Genomic DNA, 18,616 nt, shown 5'->3' with positions numbered 1-18,616 from the left:
ATTAAAAGTTGCACAAATGTGTGACATCCCACATCAGATGGGACGTCGCCTTGTTTACGATTAAAGAATTTCTTTGTACACAGATATATGTGAAGTTAACGTTTCTTTCGTTGTACCTAAAGGATGTAGCTGCGTTATAATATGCACGACATTATGAGATACTGTGTGTACAAGATTTTCCTTTAATGCATATGTTAAAAGTGCGACAACCCGGTCTCCCCTTGCTAATCGCGCGGTATCGCCGATTTGCATCTAACTTACGACCGCCACTCCGCTTGTCCTCCGCAAAGTATCCGAGGACGAATGTCCGGCTTAAATAAATTAAACGCACGTACGCGAGACGCGCGCGCTACTCGCCGCGTTCGAATAGCCTATAAATAACATTGCGAGCGAGCATATAGCGCGCCGTTAGGCCGGATTTTCAACGAAGGCGCGGCTACGATCGATCCGCGACGACGGTTCGCATATCGATAGGCCGGCGACCGATCTCGCGTGTAAATATCTTGATTAACGAGCCCCCCGGCTGATTGCAATCGAGTTTCCCCGAGCTCGCGGCCCGCGCGACCACATCGCTCCGATGTTTCCGCGACCTTGTCCGTCGTTTTTGGACTCGTATCGCCCGTCGTTGTATTAATCACGTCTCGTTTTTCTCGCGCGGGACAAGTTGCGGAATCACGCGCGATCGGATAGGAGGAACGGGTAGTAGGAGTTTCTATTAGAGTTTCTCGCGATTGTGTGCGGCCCGTGTAAGGACGACGCGCGGAAAGGATCCGAGAAAGAGAGACAGAGAGGGAGGGAGGCGCTAAATATAAGATTATACGACTTAACTGCGACCATGGTGCTACTACGCCCCCGAAAGCGCCAGACGCGCGACTATATCTCCGCGTGTCCATCGAAAATAATTCCGGGCTAGAGGCCCGCGACGCGCGTTTCACGACTTTTCGCAGTACGAACTTAAGAAGTTCACTGAGGCCTGGCCTCAGTCGTCGACACACTCGGCTCGACCCGCCGGGAGAACGGCGTTTCTGGCAGCGGGCCAGGATCGCGACCATAGATCACCGGACGCGAGGAGTGCGCGCGGAGTTGCGAAAAAATCGTCGAGCCGCGCGCGGAGCGAGCGACGTCAATGACTGGATTATACGAGCTCTACTGTAGGAGCCCCGTGAAGAGAGACACACACACATATATATATATATACATGCGAACGACATTGTTCATTTCCTCATAGTCGTAAAGGTGATTAGAAAGAGACGTGATGGAAAGTTCGTTATTTAACGGGTGCGCGATATATTATCGGCAGTGCAGATTTATTTATTTATTTATTTATCAACGGCAGGTAACGTATTTGCTACAAATTGACAGAAGAGAGAAAACAATAAAACAGAAGAAGAAAGAATGAAAATAGAAAAACAGAACAAGGTACACATGCTGAATGTAGAAGATGAATACTTCCTAAAGGTGCGTTCGGGAGACACACTATCTGCGCTATTATGTCATTCTATTTTTGTTTTGCGTCTAATGAGCGATATAGATGAAAACACAATAAATACACAATGATAGCGCGCCCCTCGAACGCAGCCTAAATTTCTCGGGACGAAATCTTACTTGAGAAACAGAGTGACTCCACCGAATTGCTCGAATTCGAATGACTTTTCACTCAGTACAGAATGTATTCTCCACTTTAAATCGTCGGCTGAATATTTTCACTCGGAATTAAAGGGTGAATCCGATGTATTTATTTACCATCGTCGCAGGAATACATTTTGCAACTTCGAGCGGCGGTATTTTCCGCTTTGAACGAGAATATCGCGACTCTCACGTATTTTCGATGGGATTCCGTCTCGAGAAATTTTGAGAATACATCTATACCGAAGTGTGATTGCAACTTACAATGTAAATAATATTAAATAAGCTCGATCTGAACAAAAAACCCGCACTAAAACCACAACCATAAAAATATGCTTAAAGTGAGGAACAAAGGAAAGTATAGTATAAATTGTTGTTTGCAACAACGATCGCGGCGAAGCGAAGTGCAGTAGAACGTTTAGTTAATATTTTGGGAAAACGCTCGGTTGCTGCTTTCTTTCAGACGGCTTCTTTCCTTCCCGCCTTCTCTGCCCGGTTCGCGGTCGCATTTGAAGCACGTGCCACACGCTGTCGTACGCAACGTCCGCCATATGGTTTCCTTCCGTCTTCTTATCGTCCCCGCGACAGCGTCTTCGGTAAGGCACGGTGATAAATATCAAAAGTTAAGACCTCGTCGTAAAAACTATCGCGAACTCTCAACTTCTAGGTGCGGAATTGACCTCTCGCGCCGTTTTTCCGCGATAACGCGAGATAATGAAATAATCGAACCGCTTCTGCGATCGATAATGCGAGTATTAACCAAGTATCAGCCAAGTTTACTAGATGAATTCCAGCGTTAGGATCGTCAAGGATCGATCGACATTGAGTCTCTCATTAGCGCGTATCGGTTCTGACGAGTCACGGGATTTTACTCTCTCTCTCTCTCTCTCTCTCTCTTTGTTCGGCAAATTATAAAGAGTCATCTTACGTCGACTCGCATATCCGACGTAGAGAAGGATAAAATTTGGCGGAGACCAAATCTCTCGCCTTTCCACGTCAGGCTGATCGGCTCGTGTTTAAGCCGCATCCTTTCGCCCGGTTTCGTCCTCCTCCTCGTCGTATCAACATGAGCTCCTTTTCGTCGTACTTTCCATCTTTCTTTTTCGAGTTACGAGGCAACGGGGAAACCGGGCAGATGTTCCCGGGCACCGCTTAGCTCGCCTCATTACCACGAGTCACGTTAATGAGCTTGCGAACCTTAATTCTTCACCCGGTTTCGTCGTCCCTCCACCTCCCCGCTGCTCCTACCGCCCGAGATTAAACCGACCGGAACGTCGCGCGGGTCCGTCGGCGCGATCGCTGAAATATCGCAGGCGAAATTTCGGCAGGCGAATTTTTTGCGCGCTCTACGCGAAAAAATCCGCGAGAAATCGCGGCTCCGTTTCAACGGGGAGATCCTGCGGGAGGAAGCTTCGAGTGAAATGTCCAATCGGGAATAATTAAGATTCGACGACGTCGAGCATCAAGCCGAGTACAGTCGAGCGAGCGGCGGTCGTAAGAATTTCAAGAAGACTCTTGGCTTCCCCCGTGAGAGGGACGGGTCGTAGATAAAGATAGATGCGTCGGTTTCCGGCGTGTAGAGTTAACTCGAGTTTTATCTGCCGGTGCTTCGAAGGGGGACGGAAGGCTGCGCGGCTTGTAACGACCGAAAGAAGGATCGGCCATGCGCGCGCGCGACGGAGAGCCCGAATTTCGAGAGGATCGGCCTCAGACAGAGACAAAGAAGAACGAAAGCAAGGGGGGATACCGAGGAGGCGCGAAAAGGGAGGAAGGAAAGAGTAAAGCTTGTTTCGCGCCAGATGTGTGTTTTCCCCTGCCTGAGCATCGGGCGAGCCGAGGAAACGCTTTGGCCAATTGCAAATTTCGCCGATCGTCGCGATAATCGGCGTGAATTCGACGACTACTCGTTCATCGCGGAAGAAAGTAACATTCGCACCCCACGGAACGGTGTCGCCGGTGTTGTTCTCGAGACGGGCGTTCTGAAAAAGTCGCGAAGTATGACAAGCGCTTAAGGCGCGGAGACTGCGAAGGGAGGAGGAAAACAGTAGAAAAGGAAGGAAGGACAGCAGCCAGAGGCAGAACCATACTTCGAGTCATCTGGCAGTCAGCAGGATTGGAAATAGACGCAGCTTGTTCTCTCCTTCTCACTCTCTCTCTCTCCCGTTTGCGTCTTCTTCTTTTGCCCGTTGCGGCCGAGAGAGTTCTCGGGCTCCGTCTCTCTTTTTCGGCCATTTCTCTCCCGGCGCGAAAAGAAAAAACGAAGGACACGAGCGTGCCTCCGAAGCCCGGCGGAGTCGATGTTTTCATTGTAACGATGTCCCCGGTCCCTACCCGATTCTCTCAGCCAACGTTTTTACGGGACCCGCTACTAAGCAGCCTGTCAAGGCGTTCTAATTTTTGCCTCGGCGAAAGGGCGAGATTACGCCGCTAATGGCGGTAATCATTCGCCCGGATCGGGCTCATAGAGGATCTCCGCATCTTCGTGCGGAAGAATACCAAAATTAACCGCGTAGCGTAGTCGGTGACGCTGCGCCCTCGCCCGCAATTTCGCCATTTAAACCGACGGTGACGACGGACCTCTTACTCTCGAAATTTTCTCATCCGAATTGTCACCCGAAGCTAGCTGGAAAGTGGCGGTATTTTCACTCAAGCACAGAATGGACTCTATGAACTCGTATACGAGCGAATACTTCAATCGATCGGTATTAATTAAACTAATTTGTTCCCTCGACCTTGATGGAATACCGTCGGATTTACTTTCTCAGTTTCGCGAGCGAAAATATTCGCCCGGCGATTCAGCGCGGAGAATTTACTCGGGAATTTCAGGGAAAGTTCATTCGAACGACTCCCCCGTTCTTTTCGAGCGAGCTTTTCGAGTGAGATTCTGCCCCGAGAAATTTCCGGAATACGTCTCGTTCGACCTCGCCGACGGGACAGGAGAGAGCGTACGACAAGGAACGCGGAGGATTGAGAGATTCGTCAACGAGCTGTCAACGAGTATCGCGACAAACGTTTTAAACACGAGGCCCGACTACCGTAGAGAAGCGGCTTCGGTGGCCGAGCAACAGGCAGTAATCAAAATCCGTGGACACTGAGCAAAGTCAAACAGCCGACCCGGTTGTCTTTGCTCAGCAAACTCGTGGAAGCGCGGAGCCAATATTTAGACAGCGACCGGCTCAAACATCGTAATCCGCCTTAAAACGCCACGTGCCAATCGCTCCTCTCTGTCCCACGTTCGCGGCGGCCACTGCCTGTTTACTTTGTCATTCGCGATGCGCCTTAATCAATGCCGCTTAATTAAACACTTTGATCAACCGGCCGTTTTACAAAATCGACACTCTCCCTTTTCGTTCTCCGTCGGCCTCCGTGCGGGAGGTTCGATCGACAGGGGAAATTCTATTACCCAGCGACCTCGAGGAGTAACCGTTCGGCCTTCGGCCGTCGTCGTGCCGTGCGCGATCATCCGACAATCCTGGGATCCAATCAAGATCTCGGGCCACCTGACGCCGATCGTGAATCCTCCGAGCATCAACGTCGCGCCGGCGGCGTGTTTTTATTAGCCTCACAGAAGAGCCGACAATGATGCTATTAAGAAATAAGTACTGTAAACGCTGCGTTTTAACGCCGCTCCGCGCATAGCCGATGACCTCGCTCGATGAGCGCGTTTTTTCGTCTAACGTCGCTAACGTTCGGCGCGAACGAGACAAGAAGGCGCGTCCTGTTACGAGCGAAAAGTTTCACGTGTACTTGCAGGTGTAATTGAACATTCGGGATAGACGGGACGATACGATCAGGTTTAAAGCCGCGTTGTTTGAACTCGTGGCACACGTGGAGCGATGGTGCTCGTATGAACGGCGATTGAGAACTGTCCGAGCAGTGCTGTGATTAGCTGGCCTAAGTCGAAAGCTAATAGCTAATTAATACAGGCCGGATGAAATTTGTATACTTTGATAAACCCAGAATTTCTACTCTAACAAATACAGGATATCGGCACGGCCTCACCGCTTGCCGTTCGAGAGTTCATCATCGTGAGACGAGAGCGACCGTATGATAAAATGGGCGAGCGATCAGCCCGGGAAGAACGTAGGGAATATAATAAAACAGCTCTCGCGAAGGTTACCGCGGCAGGTGGCTGCAACGTTATTTTACGTTTGTGTGATTTGCGAGATATTTTACGTAAGCCGACGCGAAATCGCGCGAGTAATCGTGACGGGTAAATAAAGTCCTGAGATAAACATTTTCAGAACTCGGTTTGCGATACGTAAGAGCGCTTGCCCTCGGAAGATGTTCGAAAGATGTCCTGAAAGCGGCGCTAGTTCGTCCGCGCACAAGACACCCGTTAACGGACGGAGGAAGTTAAACGAGCAGGGAAGAGGACGACATCTTTGAAGATGCCGGACACGCGTCGTTTCTAAATGTTCCGAGCGTGGCGAATCGCCATCATTCAAAACGAGAGAAGTACCGCTCTCTCACTTTCGCCCTCACGACGGCTCGTTTCCTCGTCCCCCGGGAGTTCTTTTCCTCGTAGAAACGAGCGCGCGTATTGTGCATGTGTGTGTGTGTATGTGTGACGTCGGGTAGGGGGCGACAAACAAAAACCGCGATTATCCTATCCAGCGGCACGAAGTTACACTTTGATCATACGAGCGCGCCATTGATGGAAGACACCTGTCCGCGTCAAGAAGCGACGCGAATAGGAGCTTTGACGAAGAGACACGCGCCATTTGTTGGCGCACACGACGCGCGTCGTAATTTCATCAGTCAAACGAGAATGCTTTTCTTCATAGCCCTCCTCGCTGTAAATCATAAACGTCTTACCAGAAATACGTTTCGTTAATGGGACTTACGTTATGACGACGACAACGATGATGATGGTGGGTTGCTTAAGCAAATTGGCTACGTCGATTCTCGTGGTCTCTGTCGGCACGTTATCTCGCGCCATCGCCGAATTTGTCGCAGCTCATTCTTCGTTCGGAAAAACAAATAAATAAATATTGATGTAATTATTAATCGTTATACAGATCACGTCTGTTCCCGGGTCGACATCAACGGCAGTTTCACGCGTACGTTTTCGCTTCTCCTTCCAGATTGCCCGGTAGCACGACCGTGATCGGAGCGACCGGTAACGGTAGCGGTGGCGGAGGGGGCGGCGGCGGCGGTGGCGCCGGCGGTGGTGGCGGCGCCGGCGGAGGGGGTGGTGCCGCCGGCAACGGGACTTCCGGCGGTGATTTCCTGCGCAGAAGTCATCCCCTCTCGGAGCATACGGCCCTGCATCCTGCCTATCGGCTCAACTACATGGACCACCTTTACCACCAGCTCCAGGCCTCCACGCACAGTCCCAACGCCTCGTTACACGGTAACTATCCGGGACGTGGAGCAAATAGAAGCATGTTCGTATGGATCCCCGCTCGGGTACGCCCTGTACATGGCGCCGGAGCCTGTAAAAGGCGGCCCCGCATTTCCGCCGGAAGTTTCTTTCTCTCTCTCTCTCTATCGCTCGCTCTATTCCAGTGAGCGCACGAGAGCTCTCTGAATTCGATCCGTCGCGCGTGATCCGCGTCGCGTTGGTAACACGCTCCACTTGCCTCTCGAGCGGAACGGTATCTTTTTCCCAAATCGGTCCTCCCCGAGCAATCGGATGACTGGTCGACTGAACCAACGAACGAATTATCTACGCTCACAAACATTTACACAACAATTAGACCGCTAACTCTTTTGTTTGTTACCGTGTATAAAAATGAACGTCGAGAACTATGCATCGCGCTATGCGTGGTTACAATTTCACTGAGTTTTGAGGACCTTCTTTTAGGACTCGCTTTGGCTGGTTTTATATCCGTATGTATTTCATGTGTGCAAAATAACGGTAAAAGTGACGAATATAATCGTATTTATGATATGAGTATCTAGAGAAACAAATGATAACTACTACATTTGGTTTCAAAACTACAGATTGTCCAGAGTCTGTATTAAGGAACTGTATTGCTCTAACCGGTCTCCGGAGCTTATATTAGTTGGATTTAAGGCCGATCGGTAACCGAATCCTTGCATTTTCAGGACTGGGTGGTTTGGGGCCCGAGTACCTCCTGCATGCGGCAGGTCCCGCCAGCACCCTTACGTCGTCCGAGTTCCCATTCCCCATCGATGGTAAGTGGCCGATTCTCGATCCGGCGTATGTATTCTTCTATTAACGTCTACGGTCCGCGCTGACGTGTACGCGCGCGTCTGAGTTATGTGTGCCAAGCTAACCGTAGATGTAGTGGCACTACCGGCAGGTAGGAGATCGACCGGTTAGAAGGCCGAGAGGCTAAAAGACGATCGAAAGGGTAAACGGGGTCTCGTTAGCCGCCACCGCCGCATAATTGAATCGACTCGGAGCGACACGACCTCATTAACACCTTAACGCCTACCCTACAGGTTGCCTCACATTTCCCCTTCCAGCACCGTTCGTTCTTTCCGTACGACTCGATCTCTTTGCGCTGCACGTGTGTGTGTGTGTGCGTGTATGGATACGTTTAGAAGTTGTTATAACGATTAGCAGAAATATGACGAAGATGTCGAATACTAGAATTTTCTCCCCAAGTTACCTTGACACTGAAATCGACAGGCGCTCCAAACATCGAAGATTCATCTTCACGCGAGCTACTCATGAAGTAAAACGATCGATACGTTGCATAAAGTATCGAATTGTCTGGAAATATTTACCAAACGTGCGAGAATCGCTCGGAGCGATTAATCTCCGATTCGAAGTATTTTGGCGGGAGAGGCCGCTTGAAAAGCGCTGTAGCGTCTCGGCATGCCCGGCGTGGTAGCATCGGCGGAGCCACGCCGATCGGAGTGGACGATTGCACCAATTTACATGTCTCAATTCTATGTTCGACCCGTGCACGCGAGAGAAGAGAAGAGAGCTGAAGACTTATCGGGCGTGTTGGGAACCATAGGGTCTCTCGCAGGGGGAAACACGGCCCCGATTTCTGTTCGCGCACGAGGAGGAGAGCGGGGGGGGAGGGGGAGGGGGCAAAAGAAACGAGGATCCGTTCGCATATTCATTAAAGTGAGCGAGGATTGCGCGACGCGACGCGACCCGGCACGATGGGCGACCAACCCTTTGGTTCTCGGTGGTGGAGATAACCGATCGCCGAAGGAACCTAAGCGATTCGCGCATCTCGCTCCTCCTGCAAATCTCTTTGTACCCTTTCTAAGTTTCTCGGAGGGAAATCTCACTCAGGAAGTGGCGAACCGGGTCGCTCGAAATCGAGTTACTTTTTACTCATACAGAATGTCTCCACTCTCGAATCGTCGAGCGAGTATTTTCGTTCGGTCGAGTACGTCATCAAGAGGCGATTCTCAAAATAGATATTATGTTACGTAATAATCGACCACACTTTTGGGATATCTAACGAAAAATCCAGCCGAGATATATGGAAATGTTTCAACAAACTTATCGTGACTCTCGAGACCTCTAATTTAAGCGAAAAGGTACAAAATATTCTTTAGAATTTCCCCGACAGCTGGAGATGTCAATTTCGAAATTTCAAATCGTTCTTTTCTCACACATTAAACATTAATTGCTCCAATTCATTCTCGTGATTATTTTCACCGTGTAGAGGTACATATAATTCTGTGCAGCCAGTAATGACATAAACTTTGCAGGAAGAGTCGGTATTTAATCGGCAAAGTTTTCAAGTTCCAGCATCCTCTCGGCCGTCTTAAAGTAAAGATCTATCATAGTGAGAAGCGCCGAGTTTATCGGGCGGCAGCCCGCGGGGGAAGCGAGCGCGCAGCATGAATCGATGAATCGCTCATTGAACATGCGATCGTCTCACATCGTGCGGAAAAACCGCACGGCGGCAGTGCCACGAGCGGTTGGTTTTCGGTCCGGCCGACCACTGTAAATTTGATCATTGACTGAATTAATAACCGACGAAGGGGACAAAGCGGAGTCGTTCGCGCGGCGTGGCGCGGCTCCGACGCGGAGGAGTGGGTTTCGCCAAAAAGAGAAGAGCAGAACTCCAACCGCGAGTAACTTTATACCCGTTGTACGCGAACGAGCGATCAACCGAGTGGAAATCGAGGAGAAGGGTAGACTCGCTCTTCTCGTCTTCTGTGTATCGCGTTGCTGCTCGGATAGGGGCAGGCGAGGCACGAGAAGGAAAGAAGGGAAGATAGACAGAGGTGTATAAGGTGGAAAGAACGAGCGAGGAAAGAAACAGGAGTACCAATGTGGAGGAAGAGAGAGAGAAAGTGTACGTGTGTTTGCTTGTGTGTGTATATGTGTATGAGAGAGAGAGAGAGAGAGAGAGAGAGAGAGTACGAGAGAGTATTCGTGGGTTAATCCCGTGGGTATTGCCCGTGAAGGTAGAGCAAGAAATCTAAGGAGGTGGAGGGAAAGAGCGAAAGGCGTCGTGTCGGAATGAGGAAAGAGAAAAGGAGAAAGAGAGAGAGTGAGGGAGAGCGTAACCGCCACCATGTAACCAACGATAGTACATACAAGCGAGCCGCCACCACGGTCTTAAGAAAGTGGTTTGTATATTACGTCGTTGTGCTGCGGTCGCAGGCAAATCGCTGCTAAAATGTTCAGACCGCAAGATCGGCCTCCCCCTGCCTCCCCCGGTCTCTCCCCGGGATCTCTTTCTCTCTTTCTTCCTACGTGGCTACGACCGTACTCACCCGACTCTTCTCCACCTTCGGAGCGCCTTCTGTCCCCGGCTTTCTTTTCACTTAGGCATCCGACTGCTACCTTAGCGGCGAGACGCTGAAAGCATCAGCTTCGCTTCAAAAGGAAACGACCGTTTAATCGACACATCATCGCTCGATAGCGTTAAGGGAAAACGTTCCTTCTTTCGAAATCTCCGCGAGCTGACGAGCACGCGTCTTCTGTTTGCGATTTTTCAGTATCCGCATCGTCGAGACTAGGAAGCCCGAGAGCTTCGACGATCCGAGCGAGCCGGAAAAGGGCGTTGAGCAGTTCACCGTACTCGGATAGGTTCGACATCGACAATATGATTCGATTCAGCCCCAACAGCTTGGCGTCGATCGTGAACGGCTCCCGGAGCAGCAGTGCCAGCGGCAGCTACGGACACCTCTCTGCCGGTGAGACTAATTATTATCCGGCTGTTAACCGTAACTACCGTTCGCCGACGTTGTCGCGATTGTCAGCGAATCACTCGATTAATTTCCGGGGTCGGAATCTCATTTGAAATAAAATGATGAAAATACGTGAAAAGCGGCGGTATTTTCGCCGCGGAGGTGACGGTGAAAATACTGCCGCCTCGGGAAGTCGCAGGAGTAAATATTTCGCTGGAGCTTCTGATATTACACGAGTGTTTTAATTCGATTGGGACGAATCTGTTATCGCGACGGTGAGACGCGTCAGGCTCACTCTTCAGTTCCGAACGAAGACTTTCGCTCGACAACTTAGTGTGACGAATTTTTCACCCTACACACGAGTGAAGGATCATTCGAGTGACTCGGCTGTCGTTCTACTTCTCGAATGGAATGCCGCTTGATGAAATTCAGAAAATGTCCTCCTCGCGACATCAGGCAGGTAGAAGTTCTAGCATCGGCGCGCCGCGTTCATTAAAGATTGACCGAAGGCGATGCACGGCGACGAATTAAGGTACCGGGCGCGCATGAAGCCATTATATAGGCGGGGACCTCCTTGCTCACGAGTTAAGAACGCCCGGTAATTTACGATTAAATGAAGTAATTAACGGATTAAAATTCAGCCGGCGTGGCGCGCCGGTCGTTTGTCGGCGTCGCCGTCGTCGGATACCCGCAGGATGTTGTCGCTCGTTAAATTCGCCTCGGACGCCACCGCGAGCTGCTACGCGAGCCACCCCCACCTGTTCCCGTCGTCCTTCTCCTGTCCGTTCTCGTCTCTCTGTGCTCATATGAAATTCTCGCGTTATGCCCGGCTACAAATTGAATTCCACGCGGCTACCTTCGATTCTCGCATTTCTCGATCGCTCGTACCGCGAATTCGATCTCTCAATTCGAACGGTGTTACGATGACGAGGGATAATAACGGACGTAATAATGGACGCGTAATAACAAACGTCATTAATATACACGCGACACGAACTGTCCTGAAAGCGCGCTCGATGCCGGATAATACATCGGACAGAAACGAGAGGTTGATTCAACCGCCTGGCACACCGCGCGCGCACACAATAGTTTCTGCCTACGCGGCTACTTACAGTTTCGTAACAGTCACGAGAGGCTGGCGATTGAAATGCAAGCTTGGCCTATGTGCCGGAAGTCCGGTGTGTCGTGCTCGGACTGTCGAGGAAGCAGCAAGCGTACACACGAAGCGGCCCGATTTCGATGTTTATTCGATTATCCTCGTGTCGTGCCGCCATCCGAACGATCGAACGTAAAGCCCGAGGTGCCGGGATTCTTATCGGCCGCTTAATATTCCTGCATACCCAAGTACCTTTCGAGCGCACACCTTCGCCCGAGTGCCTGTTTCCATCGTTATCTCGAAATTAACCGATTCGAAAGTTTGGCCCTGCACTAAACCTTGGATTCTACGACACGGTGAAAGCTGAGATAGTAAAATAAGTTCGATTTCAATTCTAACTGGACGATTTATTCCTTTGTACATTTCCGTTTTAGGTTTGCCTTCAGCGTCAGAATCAGTTATTTTACGACGGCGTTAAAATTCAATCTAGAATTCGGGGTTTTTCGGTAAACCTTCTGAGCACTTCTTTTCCCAGCTTCTTCTTTGTTGCGGTCTTAATTTTTGTATATCGGCAAGGAGAAAGAAATTATGAAACTAAATTACCGCATATGTTTGTGAATCAGGAATTCGCCTTGTCGTAATTTTTATGTATTTTATAACTTTTGTATATTCCAAAACATGTCAAAAAGAATCTGTCGCAGCCATCCTATGACCGACTGTATCCAGTTTTCAGCTATTATAGCTAAAAATTAGGTCTGGTGATTCAATTTTAATTATATGGACAGCTAATTCCTATTTAAGTGTCAACTCGCGTCAATTTTGCCGAGTCGAAATTTTAGCCCTATGTTAAACCTTTAATTCTTCAACACAGAAAGAAGTCAAGATGGCAGAGGAGGTTCAATTCTAATGACATAATTTACTGTCGTTTCGACCATAGCAATATCTCAAATTTCCCTATCTGGCGTCAAAATAAATTGTTCTGAATATTCAATCATATGAATTCAACAATCGAAATATCGTGAGCATTTATAGCTTCAAGATAACATTAAAATTAAATCTATCGAATCAAAGGTTCCATCGAAGAGCTGGAGTGCAATATCGTTAAAATAGATTTTGTCAATCTATATAGGCCATCTAAGTAAGCGCAAGCTGTCCTCGAGAGCATTGAAGTAGCATCAACGTTTCGACCGGGGTAGCTCATATCTTAACCTTTACACCTCGCACGCCACGATTATGAAACGCGCAGACGGACATCGAGCGAGAAGGGAGATTCGGGAATTTCGATCGGCTCAATCGGCTAATTGATTCCGCATTGTTGCAGCAATGAGTCCGGCTTTAGGCATGCACCCTGGCATGGCGCCGCACCTGCAGCAGTTGCAGGCTCACCTATTAAGGAACGTGGCAGCGGCGGCGCTCTTACCTCACACGCACTCCCTGCAGTCGCCGGTGCCTCCGCCGCCGCCGCCGCATCCCCATTCTCAGCCGCACATTCACGGATTGTCGCCGCACTCGCAACTGTACCCCGGTGTGCCGAATCATTCCACGTCGGCGGCGACCCTCGGCCCTCACGGGGTGCCGCCGAAGAGCGAGGTAAGGCGCGAGAAAAGGCGGAAGAGGCGATGGAAATGACGACCACGCGGGACGCAGCGCGACCAATTCGACACCGCCGCCGGTCGCGCATGGCGAGAGCCGTGTTATGCTCGCAATTAAATCCTTGTGTTTCAGCGTGACGCGACACAACCGTGCGATCGATTTATCCCGAGATCCCGCGGCAATCGCGTCGATATCGTGCGCCGTGCGTTATCCTACGGTCGTTGGCACGATGTATCCCCAGTAAGCGAGGGAACAACTAATCAATTTCTCGAAACGTTGAATTTACCGCGAATTTTATCAACACTTTCACGTAATATCTCACACATGTTTTTAAATTGTTATTGGATTATATATAATGTTTCTAAATGTTAAAATCATGAGTGAAATATCATCTTTAATGCTTGGGTGAAATATTGTTAACGGTGACGTATACAACATTGAGAGCTAAATTTGTGAAAACGTTACATTGCATAAAATATCACTGTAATGGCGTTGTGTTAATGATTTTTTTACTTACTGGGTCGTTATACATTTATGAATAAAGAGATGTAGCCCGAGTTCGCGGGGGGTTGCGGAGTGAATGACAAGGTAAAGTGTCAAGATTTTTGATTGGACGTGTTTGCACGCACACGTTGCGGCCTGTGTCAGTATGTTTCATTCGAAGAATTCGTCGAGAAAGAGAAGTTATGCGACAAATAATGCAGAAATAATCGTGTGTTCGAACCGAAAATCGAGAACATATATTTATACATATAGAAGAAAAGAGAAGGGATAAGATTGCTAATTTTTCTAAACTGAAAGCAGATAACGAGTCGGCACTGAACTCACCAGAGGCTCATTATAATTTTCATATTTTGTAAATCATCGTAAATTTACCTATTGTAAATTCACATTCGATTCTATGGTATTTCTTTAGCAATTACGCACGATACGTATGTCGCGACGTACGTATACGTCTAATGAAAACATCTAATGAAAAATGTGCACACTTTACCTCATCGACCCTCCCTTATCGCGCGCGTGTTCCAACCCCTTTCGCCCGAACATCCAATTCATTTCTTCACTCTTATATCTATGGATATCGCGCGATACCCTGAGTAACAGCGGGTTTCACCGCTCGGCCGCACGGCAGTTGCCATTCGATCGTTATTGCGAACCGAGAGAACGATATACGCCCGGTGGCCCGTCATCGATTCATTGAGAATAAATAATCGCGGCCCGCCTTTCCTTCTTCCCTCCCCTCGTGCTGCGAGCCTTTTCTTCGCCAGCACGTCTGCTCGGGCTAGTCTCGGGACGGTAACGGTGGCGGTACGATGGAGACAGAGAGAGAGGGAGAGACGCTGAGGGGGACGGGGAAAAAGATTGGGTTACTCTCGCGAGAGAGGGTCCTCGGGTTACAAGCAATCTCGCGCACATTATTTCGCCCGATTCCCTTCCCCGGCCCTCCGTCTCTCTCCCATCCACCCACGCGTCTCTATTTTTTCCCCTGCGAGCGCCGATTCTTCTTCCTTCCTCGCCTCCACCGCACCATCTCTTCCTCCTCCACTTTCCTCTCCTTCTCGCTCCTCGTCGTGCACGTCGCCATCGTCGCGGCGAGCCGCTCTGATTTATTTGCATTCGCGCGCTCACCGGCTCGCGCGGCGTTTTCATTTTCTAGCCCGCGACGCCGCGACCGTGTGTGTCCGCACGCTGTAAACTTTACCCGGCGTGATTTGCATCGGCTTGCATTTCGCTCCGCGCTCTCTCGTGCCGCTTGTCGTCCCGCTTGTGTCTCGTGGTAAACGTGCTCGCGAGGTGTCCCGGGACCCTCTCTCTCTCTCTTTCTTTCTCTCGGCGAGACATCAAGGTTGTCACGCGTTTGCACGCGGCGGAATTACTCGGACGGGACATCCACTCGGGGAGACACGTCGTTGTTAATATATATAAAACTTATCGCGGCGCGCACGGCGTGCGTTACTTTTAGCCCGTGCGCTAATTAAACCAGGCTTAAACGAGAATTTCTCTCGGGACATTTGTTGCACAAACGCCGGTGGGGCGAGGGAGCAGGAGGGGGATAGAAATATGTCGGGAAATTTCACGTGCCGCATGCGTGCTCACGCGATAAACGCAACGCTCCACATTTCTGTTCCGATTTCCGTCCCCCCCCCNCCCCCCCCGATCACGCTTTCGAGTAAATCAAGTGATACTCGGGCGCGCGCTTATCGCCCGTCAACCTATATCGTCGGTAAATCGCGACGCACCGACGCGGAGAAACCTGCGTGCACGTGCGCACGAACAGGTATTTGGAGTTATGTCTATATCAGAGTACACGATGCAACGCGAAAGGAGAGAAGATAGAGATAAAATCACTGCTAAAGAGGGAGAGAGAGAGAGACAAAGCGGTTTACGACTGTCCGCGACGATCGATCGCATCGCTTTGTGCGCGCGATAATTGCGGAATCGCGTGTGCGAAAACGCGAAGGAGGTTGAGCTCCGCGATGAACCGACGTGATTGTTGCAATTAACAAGCCGTCGGTGCGCGCAAACGCAACCAGGAACTTTTCGAATCGTCGTTCCGTCGACGATACTGGGGAATCACGGCTCCCATCCCGGACCTCATTTCAGTCCCCCTTTTTATTTACTTGTAAGGGGCCACTGAAATATGAAAGCAATATGAGAAATTCACTGCGTTCACAATGAATGGATTATCTGAAAAGGCGAGTGATTTTATCGGTGTGAGATGACGCTATTGCTCGAAAAATTGGCGAAAAATTATTGATACAGCAGTGGGCGATGCTTTGATTAAAATATTATACATATGTCATTTCATTGTTATTAACAAATACAAATGGTTTTAATGTCATACGAATTTCTACAAGGACCTAATACTTAACAGATCGATTTGATACTTCATAGCTATTCACAAGGTAGATGTGACACTGTAACTCTGTAAAAAGGTTAGTTAGAGCGATAAACATCCATACATTAGACCGTGAACTTTACAAACTGCCTTCGTATCAGCAGAATCAAACTTCGAAGAATCTCCATCCGCCAGTGTAACACAAAACGTGCAGAGTGATGGTATTTGTTTTTTTTTTAATCCTCTTTTACGTACATGTACGCAGAACGCAGAATCGTGTAGGAAAGCGTCAGAATCGTCGACCCGTTCGGTGACGGCCGAAGCCGACACTTCCTCGAGACGGGCCTCTACCAAAGTCAAAAGAGAACCGGCGACGACGACCACCAACGCGACCACGACCACCGCACCACCGATTCACCCTCAAGGTCTCAGTCCGAGCGAGGACCTCAAAGACGAGCCTGGCGACTTCATCGAGACGAATTGTCATTGGAGGGACTGCGGCCTCGAATTTCCCACACAGGTGAGCAGCCCTCGTTTCTACGTTTAACGAGCTATGCAGCAATTACCGACGGCTAAGAAGTGATATCTCGTATTTGCGAGAACCGACTGTCTTGAAATTTTCAGTTCAGCGAGCTTAAATTTTTTCCCCCTCGAACTTGCTGAAAAGCAAGATTCAGATTAGTTTGAAAGTTATCTCGAGATACATGCGAATCTTTCGGCGAGAGAGACGCACTCGTGCTCTTGTACGTTCTTAATCCGCGTATATCTTCGAACTAGGACGATCTCGTGAAACATATCAACAACGATCACATACACGCCAACAAGAAGAGCTTTGTTTGCGGCTGGGAGGAATGTTCGAGGGAGGAAAAACCTTTCAAGGCTCAGTACATGCTTGTCGTGCACATGAGAAGGCACACCGGGGAAAAACCTCACAAGTGTACCGTAAGCATGCTTATTCGTATCTCCCGTTTCGGAGAGCTTTTTGTACGCATTAATTACACGATACAGTCCGACGCGTGCGGATGTATATTAAGGGTTGCAAAAATTCGTCGGATTTCTAGCCACGTTTCTTGCGTTCATAATAACAGAGCGGTATGCGTACAGAAAAGGCATCAAAACCGACGAACTATTTTGTTTTAGGATTCTAAAGTATATAGAAATTAAAATTTTAAATGTAAAATGTAAAATTAAAATTTATACACACAAACCAGCAATACTTCTCTATCAAAATATATGACAGTCCTATGAAAATATTATTTATTACAAATTTCCTTGCAAATAATGATGTTTGGAGACTTCTGCAAATAATGATGTTTGACGCTTCTAGAAACTAAGTCCTAAAAACTAACGTGATCAGATATAGGAACAATTATCAAAAAAAAAAAGAAAGTATCAAAAAAATAATAGAAAGCACAGAAAGTACAAATGTATTAGTAATACATTGTTATTAAATTGACATAAATACAGCAGTATGAAAACGTCAGGAAAATCGTAACATTTCAGCTGAGTGTTAATTTTACATTGAAGTAATAATGAAAAGCTGATAACACGAGAGAAATTTTAACGTTTAAACACAAGATTACATATTGTGTGTGATCACATGATTATTTACATTACGCCATTAATCGATCGCTCTCTTGTCGGGACGCAGTTCGAGGGGTGCTTCAAGGCTTATTCGCGCTTGGAAAATCTGAAGACTCATCTCAGGTCGCACACCGGCGAGAAACCGTATACTTGTGAGTATCCGGGCTGCAGCAAGGCCTTTAGCAACGCTAGTGATAGAGCGAAGCATCAGAACAGAACGCACTCCAACGAGGTAAGTGTGGTCCTGTTGCTTCTGCAACACAAGAAACGAAAGAAAGAATATTTCAGTGGGGTCAAGTCGAGACAAGACGCCAGTGCTGGATAATATTTCACGGGCCAGTAATTGATAGAAATCTTCCTCCAGTTTTCTTTTTTCATAACCGATCAAGCACGATTGTTAGCCAAAAGTTGTGTTAGATATCATTTTACCGAACTTTCGGACGAATAAATCACGGCGATAGCCTTTCGTGCATGAACCGACCCTATGAATCCAATCAAGACACCTGTTTTTCTCGCTACAGGCGATCTTGATTAATGACGTCACAAGCGAGTAAACGTATGCTCAAAGTTCTTGCGGGATACTTCAAAGTAGAAGGTTATATTTGCAAAATGATACTTCCCGAACAACACGTGCGTCCAAAAAACGCCTGAAAGACGCGTTTTATCATCTAAAGGACGTCTTTGCAACTTCTTAATATCATCTTGGTTGTAATCTAGTGATCGCATTTGTAAAATATTCCGGAAACTTTCTTTTTACTTCCACAGCCAATAAATAGCCATAAAATGAACGCGAT

At 48.6% G+C, this 18,616-nt stretch overlaps 1 protein-coding gene across 1 annotated transcript in view; it reads left to right on the top strand.

Annotated features, from left to right (window-relative positions):
* Positions 1–18,616, top strand: part of LOC106741164 (transcriptional activator cubitus interruptus) — a 119,394-nt gene that overhangs the window by 95,796 nt on the left and 4,982 nt on the right. The window contains exons 3-9 of the mRNA XM_014612876.1: positions 6,714–6,982; positions 7,681–7,770; positions 10,519–10,716; positions 13,128–13,396; positions 16,504–16,758; positions 17,016–17,180; positions 17,890–18,054. Of these exons, the coding sequence (XP_014468362.1) occupies positions 6,714–6,982; positions 7,681–7,770; positions 10,519–10,716; positions 13,128–13,396; positions 16,504–16,758; positions 17,016–17,180; positions 17,890–18,054 (1,411 nt within the window). The remainder of the gene's footprint in view (positions 1–6,713; positions 6,983–7,680; positions 7,771–10,518; positions 10,717–13,127; positions 13,397–16,503; positions 16,759–17,015; positions 17,181–17,889; positions 18,055–18,616) is intronic.

This window comes from Dinoponera quadriceps, unplaced genomic scaffold, assembly GCF_001313825.1.
Source record: "Dinoponera quadriceps isolate SergipeBrazil2010 unplaced genomic scaffold, ASM131382v1 scaffold475, whole genome shotgun sequence".
NCBI lineage: Eukaryota > Metazoa > Arthropoda > Insecta > Hymenoptera > Formicidae > Dinoponera > Dinoponera quadriceps.
The sequence above is the reverse complement of the archived record's forward strand: the minus strand, read 5'-3'. Positions and strand labels throughout refer to the sequence as shown.